Source organism: Hevea brasiliensis, chromosome 18 (genome assembly GCF_030052815.1).
Source record: "Hevea brasiliensis isolate MT/VB/25A 57/8 chromosome 18, ASM3005281v1, whole genome shotgun sequence".
NCBI classification, from domain to species: Eukaryota; Viridiplantae; Streptophyta; class Magnoliopsida; order Malpighiales; family Euphorbiaceae; genus Hevea; species Hevea brasiliensis.
Genome location: NC_079510.1, coordinates 47061141 through 47088146, shown reverse-complemented (window position 1 = coordinate 47088146; position 27006 = coordinate 47061141). Strand labels below are relative to the sequence as shown.

General features: G+C 34.1%; 5 protein-coding genes across 5 annotated transcripts; 4 read left to right on the top strand and 1 right to left on the bottom strand.

Moving 5' to 3' along the window:
• The first annotated feature begins 3263 nt into the window (after positions 1–3263).
• Positions 3264–5651, top strand: LOC110649365 (aquaporin NIP1-2). The gene is made up of 5 exons (XM_058141260.1): positions 3264–3742; positions 3995–4219; positions 4655–4852; positions 5059–5120; positions 5302–5651. The coding sequence occupies exons 1-5, from the start codon at positions 3575–3577 to the stop codon at positions 5510–5512; spliced, it is 864 nt and encodes a 287-aa protein (XP_057997243.1). The 5' UTR covers positions 3264–3574; the 3' UTR covers positions 5513–5651.
• A 2482-nt stretch (positions 5652–8133) lies between these two features.
• On the bottom strand, positions 8134–10856 carry LOC110649351 (seipin-2). The gene is given in 3 exon segments (XM_058141259.1): positions 8134–8343; positions 8345–8809; positions 9689–10856. Coding segments are annotated over 3 exon segments (1632 nt in total). The 5' UTR covers positions 10790–10856; the 3' UTR covers positions 8134–8277.
• A 3443-nt stretch (positions 10857–14299) lies between these two features.
• Positions 14300–14927, top strand: LOC131175948 (probable LRR receptor-like serine/threonine-protein kinase At1g07650). Its single transcript, XM_058140808.1, has 2 exons — positions 14300–14750; positions 14828–14927. Exons 1-2 carry the CDS (start codon positions 14572–14574, stop codon positions 14871–14873), a joined length of 225 nt encoding a protein of 74 aa, XP_057996791.1. The 5' UTR covers positions 14300–14571; the 3' UTR covers positions 14874–14927.
• LOC110648893 (probable LRR receptor-like serine/threonine-protein kinase RFK1) lies at positions 14875–25266 on the top strand (the record flags this gene model as incomplete). The annotated part of the gene is made up of 20 exons (XM_021803267.2): positions 14875–14927; positions 15111–15179; positions 15273–15344; positions 15551–15622; positions 15711–15782; positions 15858–15929; positions 16022–16093; positions 16209–16280; positions 16377–16448; positions 17072–17140; positions 17221–17283; positions 17400–17462; positions 17566–17613; positions 17760–17797; positions 17922–18298; positions 18395–18590; positions 18735–18875; positions 24477–24595; positions 24711–24921; positions 25025–25266. Coding segments are annotated over 20 exons (2193 nt in total), but the record flags the coding sequence as incomplete, so codon positions are not given.
• Positions 25267–25366: 100 nt separating this feature from the next.
• Positions 25367–26098, top strand: LOC131175901 (probable LRR receptor-like serine/threonine-protein kinase At1g29720). Its single transcript, XM_058140591.1, has 2 exons — positions 25367–25510; positions 25610–26098. Exons 1-2 carry the CDS (start codon positions 25367–25369, stop codon positions 26096–26098), a joined length of 633 nt encoding a protein of 210 aa, XP_057996574.1.
• Positions 26099–27006: the final 908 nt, after the last annotated feature.

Sequence of the window (27006 nt, the reverse complement as noted above, 5' to 3'; positions counted from 1 at the left end):
AGTGTGCGTGCGTTGGCGTGCGTGTGATGTGGTGTGGACTATGGATAGGACGGGTAGACACGGCTTGAGATTCTCTTCTGGGACCCGGTCTTTCGGGGTAGACACGGCTTGAGTTCTTCGCTGGGACCCCGATTTGGTTATTAAGTGGAAGTCCGAGCTGAGTTCTTCGCTGGCACCAGGTTGGATTTAAGAGAGCTGTATAGGGGATCAGCTCCCATATATTATGATTGATGTTACAGGGTGCGTGAGTGCTTCAAATTACCTTTTTGTTGTTATGATGTGAAAATATGGTTGCTGTTGCATTTCACTTCACAGGTTGTATTAGTTCTAGATAGTTATAGAGATTATAGTTAAAATTGATATTTTACTCTCTGAGTCGAACGCTCACTCCTGTTCAATATTTTTTTTCTCAGGCTACAGGAGGATTTTATTGTGGTTAACCTGCTTTTCTCCTTCGCAGGTTGTTTATCAATAGTTTTGTAATTTTATTTACTCCTAGAATTTCCGCATGTGTTAGAAATATTTAAATGATTCGGGTCTGTCATATAAATTGTCATGTGGACCTGTAAAATTATATGCATGTTTGATGGATTGGATGAGGGAGCTGAGCTCCCATTTATTTTTATGCCGATATGAGTATGTGGAGGGTGAGCTGAGCTCCCCAATTGATGATATATTTTGTTTACAGGTCGGGTGAGTCAAAAACTCCCCGTTGAAAGGTCTACTTTATGGCCGGACTCTGTCCGGTTGGTTTCTTGAAATTGGGCCCAAATGGGCCTTAGAGTTGGGTTAATGAACAGTTAGGCTTACTACGGGCCTCGGGGGCTTTAGGCTGGCCCAGGTCCTAGTGCCGGTCCGGTCCATAGGTTGGGTCGTGACAATTTTTTTTTTTATTTCCTTTCTTTAATAAAGCTGAAGAGATGACAAATATTATCATAGCATTATTTCATTATCAATTGAATGTGAAAATGAAATTAAAAAAATTAATTAATGTTAGAATTTTCTTTAAAAAAAGAAAGTGGATCCCTCAGAGCTAATAAAGCTTAGCATGCTGGACGAATTTGCCGCATATCATTGATAGGTTCTTAGTAAGGAGTGGAAGATGTCATTAGCATATAACCAAGGAGGCTAGGAGGCCATAGGTTTACGAAAAAAATAAATAAATAAATAAATAAATTAATTAATATAATTTTATATATTTAAAATTATATTGGCCTCCCTAATTTTATGAAAATAAAATTAACATGATTTTGTATATTAAAATTAAATTAGTCTCCTAAATTCAAAAATTTGTATATTTTATTAGGCTATTTAATTATTTAAATTTATAGTATCTTGTTCAAAATGTTAATTTTATTTTAACTATAAGTTATTAATTAAATCAAATAAAAAGTTTTGTTTGTAGAATAATCTCTAATATATATTTTTTTAACAAGCGGAAGCAAATAGTCCATAATATTTTTAAAATAATTTGCTAAAAAAATATTTTTGTATTAATTTTTAAAGTAAAAGCTTTATAAGGAGTAATAACCCTTCTCTCTCTCATGTTAAATCAATTGTAATCTAAGCATTTTTAAATTTCAACAACTAAAATATTATACCATACAAAAAAAAAATAATTATTTAAATTTATTTTTACTACAACCTTTTATTAATTTTAAAATTTTTAAATTTACAATTTCGTAGATTATAAAATTCTTCATCATCATATTATATATACTCAACTCAACTCAACTCAACCAAGCATTTATCCCAAAAATTTTGGGTTGGCTATATGAATTCGCTTTCTCCACTCTAAACGATTTTGGGTTAAATCCTCAGAAACGTATAATACTTATAGATCATATTGTATTACTCTCCTCCAAGTCAATTTAGGTCTATTCTTTTTTACCTAATGTGCTCAACTTGTCTAACTGGAGCATCCGTATGTCTACGCTTCACATGACCAAACCACCTCAGTCTCCCTTCTCTCAACTTATTCTCAATTGGCACCACTCTTACCTTTTCTCTAATACTCTCATTACGGACTTTATCTAGTCTAATATGGCCACTCATCCACCTTAATATTCTCATATTTGCAACTCTTATCTTAGACGTATGGCTGTACGATAAAATTTTCCTTTCAACTTATTGGGAATCTCGCGATCACATAAAACTCCCGTGACACGTCTCCATTTTAACCATCTGACTTTAATCCTATGACTAACATCCTCCTCACATTCTCTATCTAATTGAAGGACTGAGCCGAGATATTTAATTAAATTTTTTTATTAAATTAAAACAAGAGTGAATTATTATTTTTAAAAGTTAAGCATTTATTTTTTAAAAATATGTCTTATATTTACAATATAAGAATTTTAATAATTATACCTCAAAAATCATCACATGGCATATATCCATTTTTTTTTAAATTTTGTTTATTCTTTTATTGATATATTTAAATAATTTTAAGAAATAATAAAAAATAATATATTAACCAACTTATTTATTCATTAACTCTTGAAATAAAATTATAATTAATTAAAAATTTAGTATTAATAAAATTCTATAATATGATTATAAAAATATAAAATATTAAAAATTATATTAAATTATATTATTAAAATAAAAATAATAAATAATTCGTATAATGCAAAGCTAAAATCAAGTTTTAAATTTAAGTCCCCAGAATAAATTCTGATTCCACCACATCTCTTATAAAACTTAATTAAAGGACAATAGTATAAAAGTACTTATTTATAATATGAAATCACGTAATTATCTCTATAGATTCATAATAAATGTGAATCAATTTGATTATATACCGTTACTCAGAAAAAAATTGTACATTAACTATGAATAGTTTAGATATTCAGTTTTATTATATCCAACTTTCTTACCAACTTTATCACTCATTTATTCTCACTGGAAATGAGCTTTAACATGGTAAAACTAATATTCATCCTTCTTATTTCCTTCCTTCCATAAACGTCTCAATCAACCTTATAGAAATATAATATCATATTATAATCCTCCAAGAAAAAGAAAGAAATCAGGAATATTAACAAATTAATGGGAATTGATCAACAGGGCAAAGAAGAAGACCTAGAAAGAATTTAACGGATAGCATTCATGCATTTCTGTATTTCCGGTGGGTGGTTGAGGCAGCCTTCCATTTATTTCCATGTTCACAAAGGCATATGTGAATGTCACACTTTTCAACGATATATCCAATGAAAAAGATATATACTATATAATTATATATGCCAGAAAATACCAATAATAAAAAAAAAAAACAGAGGGGTGCATATTGTCGATCTCTGCCCTTTTATATTCTGACAAAGTCTAATTTACCTTCTTTGTCTTCTTTTGGATCTTTCTGCACTTATAAATAGTACCACAGCATGTTTTTTTTCCAAGTTTCTTGCGTAACCCCTTGGTGGGCAACAAAGCTAGCCAACTAAGCAACCAGAAACAGCAAACACAGGGAAAAAGAAAAGAAGGAATTTCTTTCTTCTTTATTCACATCTTTGCCTCCCTTATTTGCTCGCTTCTCATTCTCAGATTGTCTTTTACTTTGCAAGAAGAAACTAGTATGGCTCAGGCTGAGATCTCAGTAGCTAATGGCAGGCATGGAGTTGTATTGGATGTTAAGGATGATAATCCTTGTAATCCTGCTCCAGCTGGTAATAAGCCTCCTCCTTGTGCCTCCAAAACTAAAGAAGATTCAATCTCAAGCATCTCCGTACCTTTCATTCAAAAGGTCAGTGTTTCTTCTTTTCTTGGTCCCGGCTTTCTTACCCAAAAAAAAAAAAGCCTTTTGAATCAAACCCATTTCATAAAATTTGATTTCTTGCTTGCCACCGATTGTATCTGGCCAATTGTATGTCCTCTTGATGAAAAATTGAATAGTTTTTTGAAGGGTATATGAAGCTTTATTTAGCCATTAAAGACTGAAAGTTTTGCTTTTGAATTGAATTCAAATGGAAATTTTGTGTTGATGAATGATGTGCAGTTGATAGCTGAGATGGTTGGCACTTACTTCTTGATATTTGCCGGATGTACATCGGTGGCGGCGAATTTGAACTACGACAAGGTGGTGACACTTCCAGGAATATCAATAGTTTGGGGATTAGCGGTGATGGTCTTGGTTTACTCTGTTGGTCACATCTCTGGTGCCCATTTCAACCCGGCTGTCACTCTTGCCTTTGCCACCTGCAAGAGATTTCCCTGGAAACAGGTAAAACCAAACTAAATCTACTTTGTTGAAAATTGGTTAACTACACTTGCGGGAAACCTTTAGGGGTAAGAAATTGTTGCAATAAAAAAATTGGTTTATTTTTGTTTATTGAAATTTCTCACTTGTTTGTAATAAGAATTGTGTTCACATGTACCCCTCGGCATTTTCTGAATGCTAATTAAGTACATTTGACCCTCCCCAGAGCTGACAATGCAGGATGCAGGAGGCCTGGTCAACTGGAGCACTTGAACTCATTTGTTTCGAAATGTTTATTTGGGATTATTATAGAATCTACTTTGTGTTACAAAGTGTAAAAGTAAACGGCATTATGAGGTTGAAATCAATTCAATCAAGCTGTTGAACTGAGCTCCGGTAGAAGGTTATGTATTGATATTCTTTTTTCCCCCTTTCCCCTCTTCTTGTTTGGTCATGTAGGTTCCAGCTTATATAGCATGCCAAGTCACTGGATCAACACTAGCTGCTGGAACAATTCGATTAATTTTTACTGGGAAGCAAGATCAATTCACAGGAACATTGCCAGCAGGATCAGATATGCAGTCCTTTGTAGTTGAGTTTATAATCACATTCTATCTCATGTTTATCATATCAGGTGTCGCTACCGATAATCGAGCTGTAAGTTATTATTCTTCACCTAATCATTGATTCTAGACTTAGAATACAAAAACTTAATAAAGAATAATGTGGCTTGCCAATAGACTTGGCTAATCCGTACTCGCTGATTAAGTTACCAACTTATTGACCTATTATAACTTTTTTAGTGTATTCCTTAGAATTTGAATTATTTTGATTGTGAAAAGTGATTGCTGATGTTTATGCAGATTGGTGAACTTGCTGGACTTGCTGTTGGTGCTACGGTTCTCTTAAATGTGATGTTTGCAGGGTATCCACCTAATCAAGTTTGCTTAGAATACGTAATCAAATTAAGCAATAATCAATATTATCCAAAATCTAAATCGTTGACTAGTGATGAATTGTTTGCTTGTATGACATATAAGTTAATTATTTACTAATGAAAATAAATACCCTTTTGATGGTTTTGCTGATATCATTTTGCAAATCAGCGCAATTTCAGGGGCATCAATGAACCCAGCAAGAAGCCTGGGGCCTGCAATTGTATCAAGTCAATACAAGGGGCTATGGATTTATATTGTGTCGCCAATACTTGGTGCTCAAGCAGGTGCATGGGTCTATAACATGATTAGATATACAGATAAGCCTCTGAGAGAGATCACCATGAGTGCTTCATTCCTCAAGAACACAGGACGTGCTTAACAAGAAAATGATTTCTCTTACTGGCTCTTTATTTCATGTAATCTAATACAAGATAAGACCTTTAATTCCTGTATCTGAAGGATATTCTGTAATTTTTCCTGCTCATCAATGCAATAGAAAGATTTCCATTAGTAGTCTACTTTCTTTTTTAATATATATTCTTATGAATTGATATGAATATCTACGCTGATATTTGTTCAGTAAAAGAAAGAAAAATGTAATATTACAAAGAATCAACACACAGAACTAAGAGGCCCAATCCAATAAGCCTTCAGATTGTGACTCGTCCAGGAATTCAGTAATAATCAATAGCTTACCATTTTTTTTTTATTTTAATTTTATCATGTAATTTTTTTTAAATGTAAAACTTGGATGTGAAACCTTTAAACTTTTGTCTAAAATATTAGTGTACATATGTTTTTATCCATAAGTTTTGTCATTGGCATCATGTGACACAAGAAAGTTGACAACATAAAGGCAAAGATGAGCTTAAAACTGTGTCCTAAGGAGGAAGGCCTATAACATGTGACAATTGGGAGAATGATCCATGAAGATGGAAACCCCACTTTTTGTTCATTCCAATTTTTTCTTTTTTTATTTTAAAAGATAAGTGGGTAAGGAAAATAGAGATGAAGATGAAGTGGATAAGAAACAAAGAATGGTTGCAGCCATATCTGAAAATGGTAAATGGATAAGTTCATCATCCCCTTGAAAGCCTTCTGAGATCACATGATACGCGCATGGTAAAAATAGTACAGCCATTGATGAAAAGTTGAAATTTTCTTGCTATCCAAACACATGATTCCTGTTCACTTATTGCGATTTAAAAATTGTTTTCTAAGACGCACGTTCTTTAAAAAAGGTTTGAAGGGGTATTTCATTAGCTTTAACAATGGACCCGTAAGCTGGCTGGCATCTCTACAGTGCATAGATCCCCAATCCCTGAAAATTATTGAAAACTAAGTTGTTCTGCTTGCACAACCTATTTTTGTTTTATATTCTGCCAGTTGAATAGTTTTAAAATTATTCTGATTTTTAGCTTCTAAAAATGAAAATTTTTATTCAACATGACTTGATTAGAATACTCTTATAAAATTAATTGTGACGATTCTTTTTCAAATTTAAAATTTTTTATTTTCAATTCAGAAGAAAAAACTTCCATAATTTTGGTCAAACCCAATAATATTATTATAACTATGATTCTGATCCTGCCAAGAGAAAATAAATTATGGAATCATCACTAGTGGAAGAATGAATCACAAACAAGGCATATCTAGAATTTCCTGACTTCATATTCGAGTTTGATCTAAAATGATGTTGTGAGCAGATATTGAGTTGAGAAGTTGAGAATGGCAAGCAAGATCAAAGCCAACCCAAGTTGCTTTTGGGCCTTCTAAATATGTAAAATGGTGTGGCAGCGCTCTCAGTAACCAAATTTATAAAATAGGACAAAAAGAAAATTAACTTTTGAGCCTTTCAAAAGGATTAAAAAAATACCTTTGGGTTGGATTATATCACTGTTGCTTCACTACAAATCTACAATATTTGTGCAAATCCAAGAGTTGCAGATTTAGGTTCAATTCTAAGTTGGATTTACAATGAAAACTGTATAAAACATGCATGCCTTGAAATTTGTAATGTAACTGCTAAAATCAGAGAATACAAAACCAAATTATTTTTATGTTTAAATATAAAATATCAGTGCGTTACTGTACAACAAACGAAGCAGGCCCAAAAAGTTTAAAATAAACACACACAATTTACGCTTCATTAGTCAAATGAAATGATCCTCACGTTTCCTGAACATTATATAGGTTTTTACTTCTTTAATATATGGTGCTCGATCACTAATCCTACAAAATTCTTAGTAATGAATCCACTGCCATTGCTTCCAACAACCACCAGCCTCCATGGCCACCACCAAAAACCTCTAACAATCCCAAATTCAGCATATGTTCAAAATCATTTCGTTGGGGAAATAACACCACTAACCATCTTCAACAGCAACCAAATCTCATCGTAGTCAAAACCATGCAAAAGGATTTCAGTGAGGAAATCTAATGGCAATTGCCCAACAAATCATCAAGCAGAAGCAATAACAAAAGCAACAGAATAGCACCATCATTGGAATTATCAAATCTTAGGCCTATAAAGCTTACATCGTCATTTGTCATAGCAAAAGAAATAAGAACTAAAGAAAATGGATATTAGAGAAATGCTTGGACTTTTCGCTTCACAGAGGATGGTTTCATGCAATGGTGTAAATGGGCCAAGCTATTTTTTGAGCTACATAGACTCAGCTCACTAAATGTTCAACTTTAGTACTCAGCTCACTAAATGTTCAACTTTAGTTTCGGTTTTAATCAAGTTTGACTTGAATAGCTCTTAAAGCAAGTCAAGCTGCTTTTAATTATTACTAATTTTTATGCACTAATTATATTTTTATATGAAAATTTTATGAATAAATTATAAGCCACATTAGCAATTTGAGAGTTTTGGCACATGCTAATTGCAATTGAAAAATTTGTGCATAAGAAATCTAGTAGACTACGTCCCCTTTTTTCATATATTTTTTTTTTCTTTCTTTTCCAATTGAAAAATTAGTGCATAAAAATAAAGTCTTTCCAAATGTAAATTATTCCTCAATTAAATCATTGATAAATAATAATATGTACATTGTGGTAAAGATAGGTAAAAAGTTGATCCAGTGCCATACCTAAGATGAGTTCAGGTGGCACAGAGAAAGGACTGCTGCGGTTGAAGGTTCAGTCTTTACTTTCATCATTATCATCAAACACAGAACACCTTGTTCCAAACCTATTTAGTGAGATTGTTTGGTGTTGAATTGTTGAGAGCAGGAACCCCTCTTGACCTGGTTCTTGGAATAATTGCAGGTCTACAACAGATTATGGTAAACAACAATTCGATTATAAACAGCATCATGCTGATGCATGCAAAAATGGTGTTCTTCCAACACCATATAATCCTTTTCAATATAGAAAGATCAGTCTCAAGTACAAGGGATGCATCATATATTTCTGGGACACCACCTTCAGCCTGGAATTCAGCTCGTTGCTCAACTGTCACTTTTAGGCAGGAAGTAGGCTCATCTCCTTCCTTAAAACCTCTAATCTTAACCTTTAGAGTTTGGATTTCTGACGTGTAGCCAGTGACCAGAGGTACAATCTTAAAGAAATTTAGTAAGAAGCGGACAGGTTCACTTCTGAATTTTAACATGCACAGTTGACGTTTGCTGGCAAGGGTTTTACCATATGGAGACAGGAGGTCTACCCGGACCTTTAAATGAACAACAAACAACAAATAAAATTGAAAATCAGAAATTTAAAAATCATTATATTTAATGCCAAGTATTAGGAGTTCAGAACAGGGAAAATACTCGAAATACTACCAAAAATATTTTAAAGAATAGAAGGAAAGAAAAGAAAAGAACAGAAAACACTATGCTTCCAAAGCTATCTTTCTTACCTTTACTAAAATTTGGAATTCTACATATTCCTAGCAATATTTTAATTTTCTAGACTATTTCATTTGAGTGGTTTAAGAGATGTCTATGGAAAAGGAACACAGGGATTTTAAGTACATTTTCGGTCCAATCTCTTTCGATTATGGCCCAATTTAGCACTGCTTAGTGCTTATGCACAAACCCCAAAGCCAAAAAGGCACCTTGGGAGAAGCTTGTTCCTAGAGCTTTTTGGCAAAGTTGCCGTTTTATGTTATTGGACTTGTGCCCTGAGCCCCAAAGTTCCGAACTCCTTGCAAATTCTGTCAAACTGTTAATGATTTTCACCAACTCTAGAACAAAACATTGTTTTTCTCATGCACTTGCTTCTGATATGAGTACCAGGAGACTGTACCCTAAGGCCAATAAAACCTCGCAAAGAAAAGCCCTCCGCCCAACAGGCTTCTCTTCCATCTCATATTGTTAGCCAGAGTTTTCAGTTTAACAAACAATAACTAAGGAACTAATTTCCTTCACACGAAGATAACATATAAGAGCCAAAATGAAGAAAACTTGAGATCACTCACAGCAGTCTTTGAAGAAAAAAAATACATGATTACAAATCGCATATCAACTATAAGAAATTGCAAATTTCAAACAATAAAATAGCAGCAAAAAAATTTCAAACTTTCATTTTTAATGAATCAAAGAAGTACCTGAAACAGCCCAAGATTTTTGTTATATGCAGACTCTGGCAATGTTAGTAGCACATTAACTTCCAACTTATCATTAGGTTGTACAACCCGTCGCCCCAAACTCTTCTTTACACAGTTTAAATCACAACCAACACCACCACATGACATTATAGGCGCAAATGCAACAGGGCTATTCTCAGTGTAATCAAAACTCAATTCTTCCCTTATCTGCACTGGCTTCTCCAACAAATTTATGACCAAAGAGCCACTAACCATCATCGAGAAAATCACTAATATACACAAGATCATACAAACATAAAAAGACCAAAACATCCTCCACGCAAATCGCACCAGAAGCTTCCGTATCGATATTCGGTCCTTTAACCAGCCGATTATCAGTGAACTAAGATACCAAATAATCCGATTGCATAAACCAATCAATTTTTTCATTAAAAAACCTCTGCCACGCCTTATTACTCCAAATGGATCAATAACAAACATGTAGGAGTTATATAAAGCCAATATGGGAAACGTAATAAATTTAAAAAATAAACGAACTTCAAACCAAATTGCCTTAATCACCAATCGAGCCATACACTCGAGCAAATTTGGAGAGGAGTTGTCCCCGAGTTCGCCCGCCGTGTCCACAGAGTCACCAACCAGGTCATCATTCTCCATCTCCTCGTCATCATCCTCTCCTACTTTGCTTGTAACTTCAACTAAGTCGACTCGGTCCCCATTCCACCGATTTGACTCAGTAAAGTACAAATTGTTCTCATTTTCCTTTAAATCGCGATAATATCTCTGTCCTTTCTCTTTGTATTCAGTTTTGTGGTCGTAATTTTCGGTAATGTATGAGCTGATACAGGAAGACTCATGATTGGAGTCGTTGGATAAGGTGCCGTAGATTCCACGGTCGGATGTTGGCCGGCTCCGTCGCCGGAGAATGTTTCTCCGATGGGAAACCTCGGGAAAGGGTTCGAGCAGAGTGGAGTCTGAAGCGGATTGATCTGAATCATGAAACGGAAAATCTTCGAGCACGTCGAAGAAGCAACCGTCCTTTTGATCGGTTTGACTTGATGGGTCATGATCGTTTTCATCGGTTTGATTAGATTGCTCCATTGAATTAACAGAATTCTGAGCTAGAATTATGGTTAGGTTTTCATTCCCAAACGGGGGAGGATTTATGGAAGAATTTTCGCTCCTAAAGTGCGTTCATCTCGTCAGTTACCTGGGGATTTTCCTAATGCCACGTGTAGGTTATGGTCCTGATAACCACGCGTCAGCATCGCAACCGTAAGGCTTGTTGCTGTTCGAGATGTTTAAGTGTAAATTATTGAGAGGTTAATTTATTTAGTTTTAATTGAATTAAAACATTTGTTTGTGAAAAATAATTTATTTGTAAAAAGTATTTTAAATCTTCTTTTTGTGAAAAATAGTTTAATTGTAAAAGATTTTAATAATTAAAATAATTTTAATTAAAATATTAATTCTTAAAATATGTAAAATCCTACAATTATTAAAATTATTGAATAAACTGAATAATTAATTAATTAATTAAAAAAATTATAAATAAATAATTATGTGGATTGCTTCTCCAATTATGGCTGGGTGTGAATTGTCAGCAAAGACCCTCAAACTAAAGAAAAATTATGCTTTTATAGTGCTTCCGAATATTCAAAGAGAAGTCGTCGGTTTTAATTTGGGCCCAAAACGCATCACAAGAGACGACACACAGCTCGGATAACAGTTACACGGCCCAACTTGAAAGAACACGGCCGAAGCCACGCATGTGTTACTGTATGCAATGATCCACTTCAAGCCGAACCACACGTCCTCCATTGACTAAAAGTAGGTTTTTTTTTTTTTCTCCCTTTAATAGATATTATTAAAATAAAAATTAACTTCAAAGCATAAAATTAACAAAAATAAATAAATTAAAATAAATTTTTAATAAACAAATAAAAAAATATTTAAATCAACAAAGTTATAATGAAATGTTTTTAATATTTTCTATATGATAACACAACATCAATAAAAATTGTATATATCAACTTATTCATAACGTGTAATGCTACTTGACCTAATAATAACATTCTTTACCTGTCTCAATTAATTCTAAAAGTATAAATATCTATATTTTAAACCCCTTAAAAATCTAAATTCTAAAAATCTAAACCCTAAAATCTAAAATTCTAAACCTTAAAATTTTAAAATCCAATAAACCCTAAACTTTAAAATTCTAAATCTTAAAATGTTAAAATCAAATAAACCCTAAACTTGAAACTCTAAATTTTAAATCATTAATCCTAAAAACCTAAACTCTGAACTCTAAAAGTCTAAATTTTAAAAATTTAGACCTAATTCTAGAATTTTAGGGTTTAGATTTTTAGGATTTTATGGTTAGAATTTATTAGAATTTTAGGATTTAAAGTTTAGGATTTAGAATTCAGGTTTTTATGATTTAGATTTTTTATTTTTGAGATTTTAGATTTAAAATTTTAAGATTTAAATTTTTAGAGTTATATATAGCAATACTCATTCATCACTTCTGTCAAATATTTTGTGCATCGAATCACTCTTTTATGCCGAGTGAATTCAATTAACTAAAGTAATGAAAGCATGGATGTAATAATAATAATAATAATAATAATAATAATAATAATAATAATAATAATAATAATAATAATAATAATAATAATAATAATAATAATAATAATAATAATAATAATAATAATAATAATAATAATAATAATAATAATAATAATAATATTATTATTATTATTATTATTATTATTATTATTATTATTATTATTATTACAACTCAGAAAATGAATATAATGCCGGACTGTTATTATTTCAATTGAGAAAAATATGTTTTTGTTTAATCTAACATGACTATCATAATTATATATTTTGATTTCAATCTTTGCCACCTTTTCAATATGATTATGTATAAAAAATGCATTTTATATATAGTGAAATTATGGGATGCATTTCGAATGGTTCAAGAATATTCAACTAAATAGCTAGCACTGGAAATATAAAATAAATTTCGACATGATTATCTCTGCATTGCAGGCCTGCCAAGCGGAAACCTAATGGAGCTTGTGGATTAGAAGCTTGGATGATCTAAATTCAAGAAGGGAGAAACGGAAAGGATGATTAAAACAAGTATTTATAATGAAGACTTGAGGTTTAAAGCCATAATAGAGAACCCCTGAACATGTTTCAAATTTAGAGGAATTTCCTTTATGGATTATCCAATAAATTAAGCCTCTTGCTTGGCACCTGCCTTTTTCCATCAACTTTTTATTTCCCACCAACCCTGCAAAATTTGGAAATTATCGTCTTACATTGCCTTTCTCAGGAAATGAAGCCATCAGATGCAGTCACAAATTGGCAATCTAAAGCAAGGAAGTCCACCATGTCATTTCACTGGGCTGCTATCCATCCCTTTTAAGCTGACTAGGTCTGCTTGGGATCATTCTTTTGTCCCTTTTCTTCATTTAATAAAAAAACTTGGTCTACACTTTAGAATTTCCAAATTTCCAATAATATGGCCAAAAGCTCTTTCATGGTGATCTCTTCTGATGTGACAAATATAATTTATCTAATAACGTAACTCATTGGTAGTTATACTTTATAATCTATACGCTATACTAGTAATAGGTTTTTTTCACTTAGTATGCTACGTTCTAAGTTGATTGTATCAGTTGGCTTATTGAGAATAGTTTTTTAGTGTATTCATGTTAAATTTTTCCTGATTTTATTAAAATTTTAATAAAATTTACAGCATAGAAAAAAAGGTGTTATATACCATGCTAGCAAAGTAGATTGTACCTAAATGTTAGTGCTCAAGAATATTGCTCCCTTGTTGTCGGTCTCTTTCTTCTGCTACATTAGATTCATATATAGATGAAACTACAACACAGTATCTGTTGGTAAAATAAGGTTCCTATATGGGCGAGTCCATTGATATGGGTATCAAAACCTCAACACGAAGTCTTAAGGTTGCCATTAAACATAATATCTTTTGATCCCTACAAAAAATAAATTAAAATGCATTAAATATTCTCACATTCGCACACATGCATAGATATTCTTTGACAATCAAGAAAAGGTTAGGCCTGAAGTAGTTCACTGGTAAAAGTTTGAATAAGGAGGGTCATTTTTTAAAGCCATTTGAGTTGATGCAGTGTACTTACGCTTATTCTTCCAATTAATAGTAAATTAAACCTATAGGTGTAATGTAATTAATGTTTGCTTAATGAGAAAAGCTCAGGCAAGATCACACGTCAAGTGCTAGGGGGAATTTTCAAAGATGTTCTTCACTAAACATGCATTCTTTATATTGGATATACTTTTGAGCTGCTTGGAAACACAAAGAATTGCTGCTGCCAAGCTGCCTGAGGATGAGGGTATGATGAAACTACCTCGGCCCTTATTCCAACTTCAACATTTTCCATTTCTTTTTGAAGTGATGGTTGAGGTTTTGATATATATATATAAAGTTCTTTTCTGGTTTTGTAAGATTGCACTAGAATCTTTTCTTTTCTTTTTGGCTGCGATAAGTCTTTGCCAGATAGAATCTGGGGACTATTGGGAGCATGTGATAGAGGTGGTAAATATTGCTTAATTAGGAAAAATAACAATCATCAGTTACTTTGTCTGTGCTTTATTAACAATTGAATGAAATATTGGTAACTGGGGACAATTCTATTTTAAACAATATAATAGCTTGGTTTTACAAAATAAAATAGAAATAAAAATAAATTCAAGAACAAGAAAAAATGTTAGCCACATTAGCGTGGCTTTAGCTTTGAGCTCAATATGCTGGTAGACATAATTGTATTTTAAGCTAATTTTGTTCTAAAATATTACCTTGCAATATTGTCTACCTAATGGATGTGAAAATAGTTGATGCTCTAAACCAAATTGCCAAAAGAATGGGAGCCACTGGTTGGAATTTCAATGCTCATGCTTGTGGAGATCAAATTCGACCGGTTGAACGGACAGATCCTGAGAGGAACATCACTTGCAACTGCAGATTTGAGAACAACACCTGCCATGTCATAGCCTTGTATGTTTTTTTCTTTTTCTTTTTATTTTCTCATATGAATTTTACATGGGAACTTTTTACGTTTATATTTGTAATAGGGATGTGCATCTGAATTTTTCCCTCCAGGGAAATAAAGCGTTTTAGCCTTCCAGGAGAACTTCCACCTGAACTCATCCAGCTGCCTTATCTGGAAATCATGTGGGTATATGAAACTTATGGATTTTGCTTTCCGCTTATCTCTTTCCTTTCTTTGAAATAATTGAGGGAAATAAAAGGAAGATGCTTTTCAAATATGTTGTTTCTGTGGGACAGCGTCATCAAGAAATAAGAAAAGGAAAATGCCTTCTGGGGGATTAATGCTATGTTTTATTGGCTTTTCAGTGATTTTGCTTATAACTACCTAACAGGTTCCATTCCACCTGAATGGGCTGCATTGCCATTGAAGTACATGTAAGCTACTATTCTGTTCTTATTTACCTCTACTTTCAAGTGAATAAACTTTTTGATGCTTCTTATAGAAATAACCAAGGAACATTGGTGCAGCTCTCTTCTTGCAAACCGGTTATCAGGGAATATCCCAAGCTATTTGATGAACTTCACTAGTCTTACGTACTTGTAAGTTTCCTTTGGTTTTGGACCGTGCAGATCTGTTAGTGGTCAATGGACTTTATGAATTTTGCAAGTTATGAACAAAAATAACATTGTTTTTATGAATCTTTGTCCTAAGAAATTTTTTCCCTTGTGCATACATGTCGATATGTATCTTCTGATATGTTTAGAGCAATGTGTTCTACTAGCAATTAAGAAAATTTTCTTACCAGGAGCCTTGAACTAAACCAATTTTCTGGAACGGTCCCTCGAGAAATTGGGAAGTTAGCTAACTTCAAAACTTTGTAAGAAACTCATGAGTAATTCTAATTCTTACCTGGTATTTTTCCTTTTAACTATCCATTGGAGAATAAATTTTATTATTTATTGCAGGATGCTATCCTCCAATAATTTGAGCGGAAATTTGCCAATGGAACTTGCTGAGATGAAAAACCTGACTGATTTGTAAGCTCTTCACAATAAAGTTATTAGTTTAGAAAAAAGATTGACATCTGAAACCATTTATTATTGTAAATGCAGTAGGATAAATGACAACAATTTCAATGGGAGCATACCTGATTTTATACAAAACTGGAGTCAACTCAGCAGGCTGTAGAACCATAAACTCTCAAATGGTTCTCTTGTGTTAAATAAAAATACCTTTAAATTCTGTTTAATTGAAATCTTTTACTGTTCTTGTTCAGAGAAATGCAAGCTAGTGGGCTAACAGGACCCATACCAGCATCAATCTCAGTTTTAGAAAACCTATTTGATTTGTGAGTGGGAATGCTTTAAGATTCTACTACTTGAAATTTACATTTATAATTTTAACTTGTTTTCTTAATTGTATATATTTATTGCTTATATTCATAATTTGATTTTTCGATATAGGAGGATTGCTGACATAAATGGAACAAATCAGGCTTTTCCTGATCTGAGTAGAATAACAGGTCTTTTATGGATGTATGTTGACTGGGTCCTTCCAGGGATTTTCAGAGAAGCATTTAATTATTTGCTATTTGACTCTGCATCTAACAACGCTATTTATCGGATTTTCAGAGTCCTGCGGAACTGTAACATTGCAGGAGAGATCCCTCCATACGTCTGGGGAATGAACAACCTAAGAACTTTGTAAGTACAAACACATGTTTCTCTGAATGATATATTTTTCAATTTGTTGTCCTTTTTTTTTCTTTGCAATTCATCAGAAATCATAAAGTCCATTGGATTTTGACAACTTCTGTATGTTCTAACATATAATAAAATGAAATCTGTTGGTTAAATGCTGACCTTAACATTACAATATTTTAACTCAACACTAACAAGATATAAAATGAAAACGATAGAATGGATCCTGAAATCTTTAAAAACAATATAGAAAAAATGGGAAAATAGATACCTAGTGAAAGTCTGAAACCCAGTAATCACCATAAGATCTTTGGCTGATGTAAACAAGTGCTTTTAAGTTTCTGGAAGTGAAAGAACAAGAATAGGAGCAGCAGTGAAAATGAACAAAGGAACCACTTCAAACAGTAAATTGTACTTCCGCTGGATCAACTAGCAAAGCAATGCTGGAATTGTGGCATCCACTCTTCTCCATTCTCATTTACAAAAAGCCATTATGAGCATTGGGACCTCAATTCTAAAAAATTTAATGGATTTTTACAATCTAATGAGTTCTAAATTTTCATCAATTTTAGTTGGTTCAATTGATTTATTTACATGTTATAAGTAAATGTAGTGATTTTGGACAGGGATCTCAGTTTCAACAATTTAAAAGGGGGGCTTCACACTTCCATAATCACTCCAAATCTGCTATTTGTGTAAGTTTTGAAGCCACAGTTATGAATTTTCTGTTTGAAATTTTACAATGCCTAGCATGCCAACTGTTGCCCTTGATCAGCTTTCTAAATCACAACCTGCTCAGTGGAAACATACCACTCAATATCAGGATAGGAATAGATGTGTATGTATGATATAAACTTTTCCTCATTATCTTACATCCGTGAAATTAATTTATATGCTGATTTGTGACCCAAAAAATTCCATATTTAGCCTTGCTCCATTTGTTTCTCTGCGCAGGGATCTTTCTTACAATAATTTCACAAGGCAAAGACTGAGTCAGCCTGCTTGTCAGCTAACAAGGTCATCATCTATGCTTCTTTATAGTTTTATATGTTAAAACATTGTATGATGGATTTAAATACTTAATTACTAGATCATATTATCCCGCCTTTTTATTCACTAGGCAAATAAATCTAAACTTGTACCGGAGTTCTTCAATGAGGAATGACTTGTAAGTCTGCTCTTCTTGCTTCCAGTAATTCTAACGTAAATTACACATTTAACTGGCAAGTTGCAAAATTTTTCTATAATGCTGTATAATTGGTCAGTCAACTGAAGTTATCATTATGGGTTTTGTTGATTAATGACTTCAACCAGAGGTGGAGCATGCATGGAAGATCCTAAATGTGATCGATGTAAGTGTGTTATTTGGCAAGTTAATTGTTAAAAATGATCCATACTTTCCCCATAGAAATTACTTTGTATTTGGCCAACATGAAAGGCCATTTGATGCACTTAATCATAACTATATCTTGGCAGATTGGCACTCTTTATATGTTAATTGTGGTGGAAATACTGAGAAAATAAATGGGATTGCATATGAAGGAGACAAAGAAGATGTTGATGGTGCTGCAAGATTTCATCAGAGTAACAATAACTGGGGATTCAGTAGCACTGGAGATTTTCTGGATGACAATGATAATAAGAACATAGCTTCCCATTCTACAAATGTTTCATCACCAAACCTTAATGTATTGTACAGTACAGCTCGGCTGTCTCCTCTTTCGCTTACTTACTATCGATATTGTTTAGAGAATGGAAGTTATAATGTGATTCTACACTTTGCTGAGATCCAATTCACAAATGATAAATTATATAAAAGTCTTGGGAGGCGCATTTTTTATATTTATATTCAGGTAATCAATCATGAAATTGATATGTTTTTCAGAGAAGGGAAGTCCTTCCTTTTCATTAATTTGCGAGAAATGGTGTTGCTGGCATGTCTATTGCAGGAAACTTTAGTAAAGAAGGATTTCAATATAAAAACTGAAGCCTCTGGTGTTCTTAAACCAATCACAAAAACATATACTGCTAATGTTTCAAATGGTATCTTGGAGATTCGCTTCTATTGGGCTGGCAAAGGTACTGTCAGAATTCCCACTTTTGGAGTCTATGGATCCCTAACATCAGCTATTTCTGTGAATCCCGGTAAGTTATTCTTCTACTCTTGCTATTATTTAATATGATTATGCATTTACATTCTGATAATAATTATTAGTCAGCCTAATAGACTCAAAAGTTGGATTCCAGTATTGAAGTTGATGTGATTGCTTTATTGGCTCTTTTGGGCAGACTTCAAACCTCGTTTTGAAGGTCGAAAGAAAAGGATCACACCCATTGTTATTGGAGTTGTAGGATCTTGTCTTCTATACTTAGCAATGGGTATCATTTTGTGGAGATGCTACTGCAAAGTGAAGAGTGGGAAGAAAAAAGGTTTGAGCTGTCCTGTGGATCATTGCATTCTCAAGTGATGAATATGTATGTTACGTACTATAGAAAGAAATATAAGAGAATATGATTAGATATTCTAGAAGTTGGGTAAGTAAGGAATTGGAGGGAAATGTGGATGAGTTGTTAGGGAGCCAGCTGTTCTGTAGTTGGCAAGTGAGCTATTCTGTAGTTGGCAAGTGAGCTGTTCTACAGTTGTTCTACAATTTGTTCTCTGATTGGCAAGATGAGACAATTTGAGCGATTATGAGATAGTTGTTGTATAAATAACTCAGCTGTATCTTTCTTGTATTCATTCCAGAATTTACAAGAAATACAATAACTACTCTCTATTCTCTTCTCTCTCTCTTCTCTCTACTCTTCTATTCTTTTCTGTTAGAGTTCTCAAACCCTAACATTGGTATCAGAGCTTTGCATCCAAGAAACTAGTGGGTAATTCTTTCTTAAAAGTTGCAGCCATGACTAGGTCTGTTGTGGTTGGCCCAGAAATGGTGCAGTTGCAGACTGGAGGAGCAAATGAGAAATTTGCAGGAAGTAACTCGGAGGAATCTTTGAGGCTGAATGATTTCAAGAAGGAGATGAAAGAGGAATTAAACAAGACTTCTTTAACCAATAATGCCATTTTGGAGGACTTGCGACAAATGATGATCACTCATGTGGTGGAAAGGAATAAGGGCAGCAGCAGTTCAAATGAGGGTGGAAGCAGTCGAAAGCAGGGAATGCAATCTAACCCTGTAGTGCAGCTAGTTCCTGTGGTACATTCAGTCCCTATAATCCAATCAATTCCTGCAGATAATAGGGGATTATTACCTATTCCTAATATGGGTGGTATGTCTCCATTATTGCCTAAAATTGAATTAGTTACTTTTGAAGGTAAAGAACCTAGGGCTTGGTTGAGAAAATGTGTTAAGTATTTTGAGGTGTATAGGGTCCCTCATGATCAAAGAGTGCAATTAGCAAGTCTTTTCTTGCTTGATAGGGCTGATGCTTGGTTTCACAATTGGGAAAAAGGAGAGAAACATTCTTGGGAGGAATTTGAGAAGGAAATTTGTAGTAGATTTGGGGAGGATGGATTAGAAGATATAGTGGAGGAATTTATGGCGAGACAATGAGGATAGTGGGGGAATATCAAGATGAGTTTGAGGATTTAAGAATAAGGATGGAGAGACTATTACCTAATTTGGGGGAATCTTACTTTTTGTCAGGATTTATAGGAGGTTTAAAAGATGAAATCAGATTAATGGTAAAGATGATGAAACCTGTCACTCTTTCCCAAGCTGTGGAAATAGCTAGATTGCAAGAACAATTGTTAGAAAACACCAAGAAACCTAGATCTGCAACTAATTCTTCCAAATTCAAAGCCATGACTAATAGTTCGACAACTTATTCCAATTCTTCTTTTCAGTATTCCAGACCTTATCAAACCTATCAATACCCTCCTAGACCACCAAATTTTGATTCTCAAAATAAACTCAACCCCCTTGTTACCAAGCAACAATCAGTAGGTAGTACTACTACAGTTACTAATATTTCCACAGCAGCCTCAAAACCTACTACCAATCAGACTCCACCAACAAGAAACTTACTTAAACCATGTTTTAGATGTGGTGAAAAGTATTTTCCGGGCCATCAATGTAAGTCAAAGACATTGAATGCTTTGTGTATGGATGGGAAAGATGAGGAGTTGAATGAGGAGTGGCATGATGTGGGGGCTGATATAGAAGAATTGGGAGAGGCTGGTTCCACCTTATCTGTTCATGCTTTAGAGGGTAGTCATGGGGCTGACACTATAAGAATGTTAGGGATTCACAAAAATAGGCAATTGGTGATCCTCATTGATAGTGGTAGTACCACTAGTTTTATGGACAAGAGGATAGCACGAGGCGAAATTAGACTTAGTGCGATTCCATTTAAAGCGATTCTTATTCTTTGATGGAAGAAAATTGGGTTGTAACCATCTATGTCAACAATTTAAATGGAAAATGCAGCATAATGACTTTATGTTTGACTTCAAAATATTGGAGTTAGGTGGATTTGACATGATTTTGGGAGTTGATTGGTTAAAAGATCATAATCCTGTTCTTTTTGATTTTGCTACATCTTGTATTACAATTGCAAAGGATGGCCAACGCATTCAATTGCAGGGAATTGGTGAGGAAAATTTGCAATCTGGTTTGTGGCATTGTGATAATTTCTTTGAGCAAAGGAGGGGTGGATTTTCAAACTCCTTTATTCTGTGTTGTGAATTCCAGCCTATCAATAGATTCTTTGGCTACTGCAACTGCTGTTTCTGTTCCAAATGAGAGGCTGCAGGATTTAATTCAAAAGTATAAGGGTGTTTTTGCAGAACCTAAGGGGTTGCCTCCATTTAGGAGTCACAATCATGCTATTCCCTTACAATCAAATGCTCAGCCCATCAATATTAGACCCTACAGGTATCCTTATTATCAAAAGGCTGAAATAGAAAAACTTGTAGCTGATATGATAGAATCTTCAATAATTCAACCTAGCACTAGCCCATATTCCTCTCCAGTTCTTTTGGTGAAGAAAAAAGATGGCACATGGAGGTTTTGCATTGATTATAGAAGGTTGAATGATCAAACAATAAAAGATAAGTTCCCCATCCCTATTATTGAAGATCTATTGGATGAATTGAATGAGGCTAAAGTGTTTTCTAAGATAGATTTGAGGGCTGGATATCACCAAATTAGGATGTTGCCCGAGGATATTCCTAAGACAGCCTTTAGAACACACCATGGGCATTTTGAATTCAAAGTGATGCCTTTTGGGCTCACTAATGCTCCTGCAACATTTCAAGCCTTAATGAATCACATCTTCCAACCATTTTTGAGAAAGTTTGTGTTAGTATTTTTTGATGACATTTTGGTGTTTAGCAAGGATATGGAGTCTCATTTGCTGCATTTGGAGAAAGTTTTTAAAGTACTACAGGCCCAACAATTATTTGCAAAGCAGTCTAAATGTTTTTTTGGGCAAACTGAGATTGAATACTTGGGGCATATAATTTCAGGGGCAGGGGTATCTACCGACCCTAAGAAGGTGGCTGCCATGGTTGATTGGCCTGTGCCTTCATCTGTTAAAGAACTCAGAAGTTTTTTAGGCCTCACTGGATATTATAGGAAATTTGTAAGGCACTATGGCATTATCTGCAGGCCTCTTACTGAATTATTAAAGAAAGATTCTTTTCATTGGAGCAAGGCAGCCCAAACAGCATTTGATACTTTGAGGAGATTGATGTCTGCAGCACCAGTCCTTGCTCTTCCTAATTTTTCTAAGCCATTTATTGTGGAAACTGATGCAAGCAATTGGGGAATGGGCGCAGTTTTACAGCAGTAAGGGCATCCAATTGCCTATATTTCTAAGGCATTTGGTCCTAGGAGTCGGGCTATGTCAGTATATGAAAAAAGAATTATTGGCTATTACTTTTGCAGTTAGCAAATGGAGACATTATTTGGAGCAAGGGCAGTTCTTTATTAAGACTGATCATGAAAGCATTAAGTATCTTCTGGAGCAAAGGTTACATAACAATTTGCGTGAAGGGTATTTCAAAGTTGCTTGGTCTGGATTACAAAATTTTGTATAGAAAGGGCATTGAAAATAAGGTGGCAGATGCTTTATCCAGAAGGTGTGTTGAAGTGGATTCTTATTCTTATGCTATGTATTCAGTGGTGGTTCCAGTTTGGATGCAAAGGTTAATTGCTAGTTATGAAAACGATGGGAAAGCCTCTGATTTACTCCAGCAGTTGTTTTTGGATAAGGATGCAGTTTCTGGGTATCAAGTGAAGAATGGTATTTTGTATTATAAAGATAGAATGTATGTGGGGACTACTACCAATTTGAGGCAGGTGTTGTTGGAATCTTATCATAATTCAGCAGTGGGAGGCCATTCAGGTGTTCATGCTACTTATTTGAAATTAAAGAAATTTTTCTTTTGGCCTGCTATGCTTAATGATGTCATGCAGTGGGTTCATACCTGTGATACTTGTGCTAGATGTAAGGGAGAGCACGTGCTTATCCAGTGTTATTACAACCTCTACCAATTCCTACTCAAGCTTGGCAGCAGGTGTCTATGGATTTTATTGAAAGATTGCCCAAGTCAAAGGGGAAAGACACTATTTTGGTAGTTGTTTGCAGATTTACTAAATTTGGCCATTTTATTTCACTAGCACATCCTTTTTCTGCTGTTTCTGTAGCCAAACTTTTCATTGATCACATTTTTAAGTTGCATGGAGCTCCTCAAGTTATTGTTTCTGACAGAGATAAGGTGTTTACTAGCTTATTTTGGCAAGAATTGTTTCGAAGTATGGGAATTAAACTTAATTTTAGTTCTGCCTATCACCCTCAATCTGATGGACAGACTGAAAGAGTTAATCAGTGTGTGGAGAATTATTTGAGGTGCATGGTTCATTTGAGGCCTACTAATTGGAGCTCTTGGTTACCTATGGCAGAATGGTGGTACAATTCCTCTTATCAAAGTGCTATTCAGATGACTCCATTTGAAGCACTGTATGGGTATGCTCCACCTCTGTTTCATGAAAATTTTTCTCTTGATTCATCAGTTGGGGCTGTAGGGAGATTGTTACAAGAGAGACAACATCTTAATAATCTCTTAAAGGAAAATTTACAATTGGCCCAACATAGGATGAAGCAGCAAGCTGACAAGAGGAGAACTGAGAGGGAATTTGTTGTTGGGGATTGGGTGTATTTGAAACTGCAGCCTTACAGGCAGACTTCAGTATCTGTCAGACAAACCCTTAAACTTTCTGCTAAGTTTTATGGGCCATTCAGAATTCTTGCTAAGATTGGGGAAGTTGCTTATCAATTAGACTTGCCTCCAACAGCTACTATTCACCCTGTTTTCCATGTATCCATGCTTAAGAGGAAGGTTGGGGATGGTGTGGTGGTTGCTACTGATTTACCTGTTATGCAAGATGATCAAATTAAAGTTGTTCCTGAGCAGGTTTTGCAGACCAGGATAATTGAAAGAGGACACCAGAGAGTAGAACAGGGACTTATTAAGTGGCTTAATCTGTCAACAGAGGATGCCACTTGGGAAGATAGAAGCTTTATTGAAGGGCAATTTCCTGAAGTCTCCCTTTCTTGGGGACAAGAAAGTGCTAAAGGAGGGAGTATTGTTACGTACTATAGAAAGAAATAAAAGAGAATATGATTAGATATTCTAGAAGTTGGGTAAGTAAGGAATTGGAGGGAAATGTGGATGAGTTGTTAGGGAGCCAGCTGTTCTGTAGTTGGCAAGTGAGCTATTCTGTAGTTGGCAAGTGAGCTGTTCTACAGTTGTTCTACAGCTGTTCTACAGTTGGCAAGATGAGACAGCTGAGGCAGTTATGAGATAGTTGTTGTATAAATAACTCAGCTGTATCTTTCTTGTATTCATTCCAGAATTTACAAGAAATACAATAACTACTCTCTATTCTCTTCTCTCTCTCTCTCTCTCTCTCTTCTCTCTACTCTTCTATTCTTTTCTGTTAGAGTTCTCAAACCCTAACAATGTACTTAGGAACTGGCAACAAATTTGTAATTCATGTTTTATTGTGTTTCTTTGAACAGGTCTTCAAGGACTAGAAATCCAAACAGTTTCTTTTACCTTAAAGCAAATTATTGATGCCACTAACAATTTTGATGAAGTAAACAAAATTGGAGAAGGAGGATTTGGACCTGTTTACAAGGTATTCTGGCTTCCCTTTGATCATGATAGCCATTATTAAAAAATTGATTATCATTCAAAGATTCTGATAAAGTTAACTGATAGCCACTATTATATGTTCTTCAACTTGGATGCAGGGTTTGCTAGCTGATGGTACCATGATTGCTGTTAAGCAGCTCTCGTCTAAGTCAAGACAGGGTAATCGCGAATTCTTGAACGAGATAGGCAAGATTTCATGTTTGCAGCATCCGAATCTTGTGAAACTACATGGCTGTTGTATACAAGGAGATCAATTGTTTCTAGTGTATGAATACATGGAAAATAACAGCCTTGCTCGTGCTTTGTTCGGTATGTGAAAATGTGGTGTTACATAAAATAAAATGGAATTCAGGAAATTATATGCATGTAGATTATGATTATTTTGAATATTTCCGTGGAAAATTATTCATAGGTCCAAAACAGCACCAATTGAAGTTGGACTGGCAGACCAGGAAGAAGATCTGTGTTGGAATAGCTAAAGGTTTAGCCTTTTTACATGAAGAATCAAGACTCAAAATTGTTCATAGAGACATCAAAGGCACTAATGTTCTCCTTGATAAGAATCTAAATCCTAAGATATCAGACTTTGGGTTGGCTAGACTTGGTGAAGGGGAAAAAACCCACATTAGCACTAAAATTGCTGGAACCATGTAAGTAGCTTTTGGTACCATATTGAATTCTGTTTTGGTTAAAATGCCTGAACTTCAAATTTTAACATTAAATGTGCAACTTGATTTTGATTTGCAGAGGATATATGGCACCAGAATATGCATTGTGGGGATATTTAACATACAAAGCAGATGTTTACAGTTTTGGAGTTGTGGCATTGGAAATTGTTAGTGGGAAGCACGATTTGAGTTATGAACCAGAAGAAAATTTTATTTGTCTTCTAGATTGGGTAATCAACAAATATTCATATGAGGCATTTCTTCATATCCCTATTGTCCAATATTACTTTTATATGAATGTTATCAAATCTTGCTATCTTTTTATGCAGGCCTGCCACTTACCGCAAAATGGAAACCTAGCAGAGCTAGTGGATGAGAACTTGGGATCTGAATTTGAGAAAGAAGAAGCAGAAAAGATGATTAAAGTGGCTCTCTTATGCACAAACGCTTCACATTCTTTAAGACCAACCATGTCTGAAGTAGTGAACATGCTGGAAGGAACTAGCATCATACCGGATGTGATCCCGGAAGAAAGTAGTTACTATGAAGATATGAGGTTTAAAACCATAAAAGATCACAAGCAAATGAGAAGTCAGAGAGTGGAAGGAAGCGAGGACCATAATTCAACATCAAACTGGGGTTCCTCTACTTCTGCTAATGATCTATATGAAATCAAGGAGGAGTCATATAAGAGATTCAAAGCTTGGAGAGACCATTATAAACAGATAGAAATCCCAAGCGAGGTTTCAACTTCAGCACCTTCAAAGACGGCCTCTTCCTTAGCATCTGTCCATGATATCACTAAAAATTCCGGATAATGTTTCTTCCATTATAAAACATATCAAAGAAACTAAGCAATGCATAGAACATGCTTCACATGCACTATTTTCAATCAAAGAAAGAGCATAAAACCTGATTAATTTGGTTTTCACTGGACGACTAATGAGCGACCCATTACCCATGCTTTGGCTGTTTGTTTTATAAACGATGATACCCTTTTTTGCCCTTTCAATGCGTAACCAGGAGCCTAAGGCCAAGCATCATAAACATTTATTGCCCACTCGTCAATTGTGGGACTGAAAAAATTTAAATGCAGTCCAAGTCAATTACACAGAAATGGGGGATGTGGGGACTCTTCCCCGGCCTTAATGCTAGGCAAGCCATTAGTCCAATGAGTTAAATAGCAGTAATTTTTAATTTTTAAAAAATTAATTAACAGAACTTGGTAAGTTTTTCCATTTATAAATATATGAAAGTAAAACTTTTTTATAAGAGCATTTTAGTAAAAAAAAATATTTTTATGTAAGTTTAACATAATTTATTTCAAATTTTCATCAAATTTGATAAAAATTAATTTTAGTTATAATCAAATTTATAGAATTGAATTCTAATTTTTATTCAAACAAAATAGATAAAATATGAAAATTAATTAAATTTCATAAAATTTTAAGAAATAAAATTCAACCGAACAAGCTCTTAGGAATTCTTATCTATAAGCAACTGATTTTCCCAATTATAATTATTCGTTTTATTTTTAACTATTTTCAGTCAAAATAGGTTTTATGAATTCCAGGCTGTTCTCTGCTAAAAAAGTCGAAATTGCATTTTTATTTCCTCTTGCAAAGAAAATTCCAAGTACTGACTTTTGACTTTGTTATTAAAAAAATATTATCTTAATTATGCTAATGTTAGATTATTAATATTTTGAAGATAAATATATTTAATA

Coding starts and splice junctions, on each gene's coding strand:
- LOC131175901 (XM_058140591.1), top strand. CDS start 25,367: ATGGCACCAGAATATGCATTGTGGGGATATTTAACATACAAAGCAGAT. Junction 25,511..25,609: donor TTATTTGTCTTCTAGATTGG/GTAATCAACAAA, acceptor CTTTTTATGCAG/GCCTGCCACTTACCGCAAAA.
- LOC110649365 (XM_058141260.1), top strand. CDS start 3,575: ATGGCTCAGGCTGAGATCTCAGTAGCTAATGGCAGGCATGGAGTTGTA. Junction 3,743..3,994: donor CCGTACCTTTCATTCAAAAG/GTCAGTGTTTCT, acceptor AATGATGTGCAG/TTGATAGCTGAGATGGTTGG. Junction 5,121..5,301: donor TTAAATGTGATGTTTGCAGG/GTATCCACCTAA, acceptor TTTGCAAATCAG/CGCAATTTCAGGGGCATCAA.
- LOC131175948 (XM_058140808.1), top strand. CDS start 14,572: ATGGATGTGAAAATAGTTGATGCTCTAAACCAAATTGCCAAAAGAATG. Junction 14,751..14,827: donor ACCTGCCATGTCATAGCCTT/GTATGTTTTTTT, acceptor TATTTGTAATAG/GGATGTGCATCTGAATTTTT.